Source organism: Crocuta crocuta, unplaced genomic scaffold (genome assembly GCF_008692635.1).
Source record: "Crocuta crocuta isolate KB4526 unplaced genomic scaffold, BGI_CrCroc_1.0 scaffold36, whole genome shotgun sequence".
Taxonomy (NCBI): Eukaryota; Metazoa; Chordata; class Mammalia; order Carnivora; family Hyaenidae; genus Crocuta; species Crocuta crocuta.
The window spans coordinates 6914348-6921805 of NW_027532203.1; the positions used below are offsets into that span (position 1 = coordinate 6914348).

Below are 7458 nucleotides of genomic sequence, written 5' to 3' on the forward strand. Positions count from 1 at the left end.
AAAGATGTGGACATCCTGGTCATTCTTTTACATGAAGAGTTCTGAGGTGGGGAGGGGGGCACCTGGGTGGCTCAGTCAGTTAAGCATCTGACTTCTGCTCAGGTTATGATCTCCACGTTCATGGGCTCGAGCCCCATGTCCAGCTCTGTGCTGACAGCTCAGGGCCTGGGGCCTGCTTCAGATTCTGTGTCTCCCTCTCTCTCTGCCCCTCCCCCGCTCATGCTCTGTCTCAGAAAATGAATAAAACATTTAAAAAATTAAAAAAAGAGAAAGAGAGTTCTCAGGAAATAGTTCTGAAATCAGAAGATTGTGAGTTGTGTCCAAGCTTTCCCGTGACTCCTTATATGAAAGAGCAGCAGGGGTGCTTTTAGCAAATCGAATCAACGCCAAGGGTTCGATTCTGGCGATGCAGAGACACTGGGACGGAGTTTCTCTTCCAGAGAAGAGCGGCAGATTGGCCCCACCCTCTATGGAGCCCATCAATCTCCCCGCCCCCAAGCCCTCCTCCTGAGATGCTCCGGGGCAGCCCTGCATCCTGGGTCCCTGGCTGTCACCCTCTCACTTGGGCACCCTCCTCCTGAAGCTCCTCGCCTCTCCCTCCCCAGCTCAGGGAAGCCGTTTACCTCCCCAGCTTTCAGCACGAAGATGAGATCTAGCTCCAAGCTACAAACTAGGAGGATCTTCGGAGTTCTCACACCCAAACAGGAAGGCCACTCTGAGTTACACCTACTTCTGCACATGACTAGCTTCCGATGAAGCAATCCTTGCTGCCCAGGGTGGGGGCGGAGGAAGGGTGAAGTGTGAGGCCATCAAAAAGGAAACTGCCTGGCGGGGCCCCAGAGCAGCCTAGGNGGCTCCTTTAAATAAATCACTCTCCAGGCATTTCTCTAAGGCACTGAAGACCCATGCCTGGCATGAATATCTTCCTTCTCTCTATTAAATTGTAAGGCCCTTGACAGCAGATGTCATGCTGGATGTCCCTTGCTTTCCACTCCTGCCAAAGAGCTGGAACCCAGGGGGTGGGGGTGGTTAACATGTGCCTGCGACGGAAATCGGTGAAACAATTTTGGTTTCATAATGAACACTCTGGCAGCTTCCACGACCAAAGTAAACACACAGCAAAGACTGGTGATAATCTTTAATAGTTTATAACTACAGTATCAACTTTTATACGTATAAATACAATCACAGACCATAAATACCCATCGGCAAACTATCTGCCTCTAGACAGACCAAAAAACATCTTCGCAACTAAATAAAACTAACAGCCTTAAGTAATACTGAAGAAAAACAGATACTGAGGTAATCTTTCATCTAAAGTGACTATAGCCTATATTAAAACATTCTTACTGTTCAAGTAGTTATGAAAACCTTGTCTCATAACCTAAGAATGTAACTTTAACTAATATGTTTTGAAACTGAACAAAAAATATTTTAATTATAAATAGGTAAAATAAATAAGATTCATTTATTGAAATTCAATCATGATATTATTATTTCTCTTCTATATATCTGGTGGCTTTGCTGGTAGCCTGGCTTCTTAATAAAAAATGGAAATTCATGAAACTTTTCTCAGCATCTACATATTATTATAATGCAAATTACACATAGAGACGAAACTTTCATTCCGGATGAGCAATCCATTCTCTTTTTTTTAAGAAAAATATATCCTACGTAAAACATGCTTAATTTCTTTAAAGGATCACTTCTTGTAAGATGTACGCTAATATGAGAAACGGCATTTTACAGATTTTCTAAACTTCTTTAGAAATACATTCCTTTTCCTATCAAGTAACTGTAGAATATTTGTTTTACTAAGTCTTAATTACAGTAGTAAAAAGCCTAAATCCCTTCCCCCCCCCCATTATTTCTCAGTACGCAAATTCGCATGTTCTTTATGTGGTAACAATTCTACCCGCAAAAATCTCACTGGCACCATGTAACAGCTCTAGCACATTTTTTCAAAGTACAGACTTTCCAGTGAAGATTCAGAACATAATTCAAGGCAGGATCATCTGAACAGAAGGAATACATTTTGAGTCGGAAGGAAAACACTTTCAAATTATTTTATATTTTGTAGTGACCTATGGAATCAACATTCACGAGGACATTCAGTGTTTTCAGAACGAAATCTCTACTTTGAACAAGGTAATCTAGAAGCCGAATACTGTACAGCACTTTTGTGTCATCCCAAAGTGATAATCAACACTGAACATTCTCCCTTCTCGCATCTGCCCACAGTTCTTCATTTGCCCACACCTCTGAGTAGCAACCTTCCGCAAAACTACCAGAATAACTTTCGAAGTAAAAACTCAGTGTATAAGCAATCCATTCCTTATTTTCTGGAGCTCCTCCATTCATTCTTGATTTAAAAATAAACAAAGTGGTTTTATAATGTTCTCACAAGCCCCAGATAAAGGACTTCTGAGACATCTCTGACAGAAATCCGTCTCTGATGTACTCCCATCTTGGTTTCCAAGGGCATCCAGAAGCAATTGATTCTCCGCATTCTCCTCCATTACAAGGCAGTCTCTCTTCTTACTGATGAAATTTGCATCTACTGGGGAAGCTTCCATTTCAAAGGCATCTCCTCCTTTGAAAGCTCCCAGTGCAGTCAGGTTCCCGAGCGGAAGAGTTTGGCTATCAGATTCATAAGTTTCTGCCGGAAATTCAGTTTGTCTCCAAATCTCCGGAGCTGCATGGCACATTCCACTTCGGGCTCTGAAAAGGAAGGCAAACCATCAAAATTATGCTGACATGACAAACTGTAACTGACAAGAGTCAATATGCCCATCCAGGAGGCGAGCTGAGTATGTACCCAGTGAACCATTAATCTTAACCTTAGCTCTATGCACACCCGTTTTTCTGAACATGAGAAAGTTACCTAATTAGAACACACACAACATACGTTGACATGGCGTGACTCATAAACAAAAAGACAACAGTTACAGTAAGGATGAAGACTTTTACTTTGAAATCTTTTTTCTTAAATGCACACCGGATGAGGCAAATGTCGTCTTTCTTTAAATATGGACATTTATGTCATTATGTCATTCACCACAGTTACGGAGACTTTGTCAGCTTCAGATGATGTCATTCTTTTCTCTCTTCACTTAAGGTTGGTTGGGGGGGGCAGAAGTCGAATTCTAAACTTTGTTCTGTTGTTTTCAAGGATTTCTTTTTTAAATGGCAGTAATTCACAGCTCACATTATGCCTGCATTCATAGGCAAATCCAAATGTATCCTTATCCTCATTAAAAAAAACCTCTTTGAAATCTTCTAGAAGTTTCATAAAATCTTGTATCCACGTTAAGCCCACATTCTCTAAAATAAAGTAAATGTATATATTACTGTAAACCAAATTCTTCCTACAAACCAAATTTTTTCATCCAAATTTTTATACTTTTTTTCTTTGAGGGCCAATAATCTTTTTTTTTAAGTATAATTGTCAAATTGGCTAACATACAGTATGTGAAGGGTGCTCTTGACAAACCAAATTTGTACCAATCCGTTGCCTTTATGAGTGAAGCAGAAAATATAATGTTTAATTCACATGTGTACTACTTTTTAGACATGAGATATAATTAAACGAATATTAATTTAAGAAAAAGGATTACAAGAGGGTTTTACCAAAAAAAAATGATCCCTTCCACCAAAAAAGGGAGCAGAAAATAGCTGCTAATTGTTTCCTAAATCTTTTTGTTAATTACACTTCTGTAAATGTGGTATTAAAAAAGAATTGTGACTAGGGATGGTGACAGATCTTCACTAAACCTATTATGGCAATCTTTTCACAATGTATACATACATCAAATCATCATTTGATATATACATATACCAAATCAAAGCTAATACAATGTCATATGTCACTTATATCTCAATCAAAAAAGTATTACCATCTAATTAAGTTTAAGAGGGCCCTTATTACTGGGAACGAAATTAAATGGCAGGAAGGTTATTCTCAGGTGGGGCCTTCCCAAAACAGAATTCTTGGACTTCACAGAGGGTAGGCCAAGCTTGTCGCCTCCCAAGCGAGAGCCAGAGAGAGCAGCAAGGTGCCAAGCGGCATTGTCAATCACCACTTCCTCAGCAGCCTCATGGGCTCTATAAAGCGAAACCAACTTTAAAAGGGGGCCATTATCGTCTGATGCAATAGCAGTAGGACGGATATCGAGCCCAGAGCCTTACTGCCTTCTTGCCACAGCCCCTTAGCAGATGGCTGCCTTGTTTGGTAAGACTTATGGGGTGGGGGTGGGGGTCTGCAAAGTTGCCCGATGGGGCTATATGTGGGAGGAGGGGAAAGTGGATAGACTAACCACCACTGCGGACCAACGCCTGTCCTTCTATCCCACCCCCGCAACTGATAACGACTGTTAAAATGTTGCATTCTTAACAAAGAAGCAAAACTTTCTAGGCCCCTGACCGCAGCGGACCTCCCAGGGCCTCTGTGACGCTCCATCAGTCCTCTGTGGAACAGCGTGATGGTATCAAGCGTTCGGTACTGTTTGGTGTTGGGGGCGCGACAGTGGCCGCACTCGGAGCGGGGCCCTCGAGGGTCCTCGCCGCGGGAGGAAGAGGGAGGTCTCAGCGGGCGCTGGAGGCCAGGCAGCTCCCCGCGGCTCTCCTGCCCCCACCTGCCGTGACAATGACTTTCTCCTCGGGACGGTCGCCCGCACTTGCACTTTTCCTCCCCGGGGCCCCAGGGCAGGGCAACCGGGGCTGCGAAGCCAGCGCCTCGAAGGAGAACAGGCTTTCCTGCCCCCAACATCGCCATCCGCATCCCCGGTCGGCTCTCCTCCCGCGTCCTGGGTGAAAGCCGCGAGCAGCTTCCCGGAGGCGCCCCGGACCTGCCCGACCTTAGGCGGCGTGCCGACCGGCTGAGCCCCGCGCGGACCGAGACCNGCCCGGGAAAGAGTGCGGAGCAGGAAAGCTCGAGCCCGGAGGGTGTGGGTAGTTGCGGGGCGGCGAAACGAAGACAACGTTCCTACCAGTAGAGACGATGCCAGAGGCATGTGAGCCAAGTACCTGCTTGAAACCCCGGGGCAAGCAAGCGAACGCAGTTTTGGTTTGGAAAGTGGTGCTGGTGTGTGTAGATGCGGGCGAGAAAGCGCTAGTTCTTGGCCCGGATCCGGTCTATGTGGAGCATATACTCTCCGGAGAGGTCGGTATTAACTCCACCTGGATGCTGCGTAGTGACGCAGAAAGAGTGGACCATAGAGCAAACCTTCAAGCGCTCTTGGGGATGGAGGAACAGGCACCTGGGAATACGAAGTCATTTGCACGATGTCCGGCCGGGCCTTGAACAATTGCATGACCATAAAGAGAAGTTGCAGTTTGGGCTGGAGAGCGGGTATTGGGGGCCAATTCGTGATAAGGGCTTCGGCACGCGATTTCTCATTCTGTCCACGGAACAGCCCCACAAAGCTGTCATTCTTACCGTAAGAGCCACTTGACACGTGGGAAAACACTGGCCAAGAGTCGTGCCAGGGTCTGAACTTAGTCAGGGCCCTACGGGGCGGTTCTTACCACTGTGGCCTTCCGAGTAATCACAGGGGGGGTTTTGTTTTTGGTTTGTGTGTGTGTGTTTTTCCTTTTCCTTTTTCTTTCTTTAATGAATGGTCCTAATTATCTGCGATGTTCAGCGGAGAGGTTGCAAATTGGCTACTTAGGGCTGCCTGGCTCCCAGGAGTGTTTGGTTTGGCTCAGGGTTTCATTTGCAAAAATGTCTTCTGAAGATTTGAACCGGTCACCACCCTTTAAAACTTGAGAGATGACGTGAAAAGCCCCGATCTCCGGCGTCCTTTGTAAAACGTGAAGCGCTGACAACCCGGGCTCCGTTTCCGATCCGAGCAGAGCTGGCTAGACGCGTGGCGGCCTCTCCCCCTGGGAGCTGGGGAGGGGGCTCCCCCCCCCCCACCCCCACGGGTGCTTCTCCCATTAACACGATGTGGCCCCAGTCGGCGTTTGAGCCTGTTTACTTACCTGAGATCACCCAATCAACACAAAACTACGAGTATTTATTTATTCATGGCTTGGTCCTACAGACGTATAGACAACGCTACCATCGCGGAGCAAAACTACTCCTGAGTTTAAACAACGCCGTTGTGAGTGTGGTAAACACAGTAGGTTCATAGTGGGCAGAACTGAGGAGTTACCACCCGACCCAGGACGCTGCGCAGAGATGCTGCCTCCAAATCTTTTTTCACAGCCCAAAGCCACGGGGACTCTCCCAGGGCTCACTTCGACTGACTTAGTACTTAAGGACCACCATTAACATTCTGATGGGATAAATTAGGAAACTTCTGACCAAATCGTGCACCCAGAAACGCAGCGAATACATTCAACAAAAGAAAAGCAAATCCTACGGTTGTTTACCTGTTTACCAATACGGAGTGTGCCAATCTCCTCCTCGAACATTATCATTATAAAAGGTGGTTGGCCACCTGACCCCTACGAGGCACAAACCTTAGGCAAGTGGTGCCTTTTAGCGAATTGCAAATTCAACTTGCTAGAAGGGGAGGAGGGGAGAGAAGTAAGAGGAGATAGGCCTCAGAGGCCGGTCAAATCAGCAATTTATGGAGGATTTTTAAGATTTTGGATTTGAGGGAGTGTGGATGGCTCAGGTGGTTAAATGTCTGACTTCGGCTCAGGTCATAATCTCACGGTTAGTGGGTTCAAGTCTGTCAACATAGAGCCCACTTCAGAGCCTCTGTCTACCTTTCTCTCTGCCCCTTCCCTGCTCACGCTGTATCTCTTTCTCTCTCAAAAATAAATAAATGTTTTAAAAAGAGATTTTGAATTTGAGTTGGCTCATAAACTGTCAGCTTTCACATTCTATTAAGGGAATTAGAAGCTGAGTGTGGAAAGGCTCTCTTACCTGCACATTTCTCTGGAAAAGTGATGTATCATTTACTGAGAGCTTGCAAGAAATAGAACCGTATCAGGATATTTTGACCACTGGGGCTGACATCACAAAGATTTATCATGGAGCACTAGAATACCTTGTTACTGTTGAATGAAAGAAAAAGAGGAGAAGGGAGGGGAAGGGGAAGAGAGGGGAGAGAGAAGGGGGAGAGGAGGAAAAAAAGAACTGTGAGGACAATTTTTAAAGCTGTTACCAGGTATCAGTTTTCATGGACCAAGTTTAAAAATAACAGTGCAACAACTTGACAATAAACTAAAAAGTAGTAACAGTGCAAATCTGGCTATGCCTGTGTTGTCATTAGAGTGTTTTTAAAAATTGCTTTTAAAAAAATCCCCAAAGAGAACAGAAAACATGATTAGTAATAGAATAGTCATTCGCATGTTTCATACAGTAAACAGGATCTGATGGGAAAACAAAGACTATGACAAATGTGTAGGGGGGGCATTTAAAGAGCACTGTGACAAAATACCTATAGGCTAGGGACCTTAGTCTCTGTATTCCGATGAAAGGAGACTTGCTTTTTTTCTGGTTTT

The 7458-nt window shown here is 45.0% G+C and overlaps 1 protein-coding gene across 1 annotated transcript; it reads right to left on the reverse strand.

Annotated features, from left to right (window-relative positions):
- Positions 1-1123: 1123 nt before the first annotated feature.
- PMAIP1 (phorbol-12-myristate-13-acetate-induced protein 1) lies at positions 1124-4894 on the reverse strand. The gene is made up of 2 exons (XM_077777639.1): positions 4434-4894; positions 1124-2721 (listed from the first exon to the last, which is right to left on the reverse strand). The coding sequence occupies exons 1-2, from the start codon at positions 4778-4780 to the stop codon at positions 2358-2360; spliced, it is 711 nt and encodes a 236-aa protein (XP_077633765.1). The 5' UTR covers positions 4781-4894; the 3' UTR covers positions 1124-2357.
- Positions 4895-7458: the final 2564 nt, after the last annotated feature.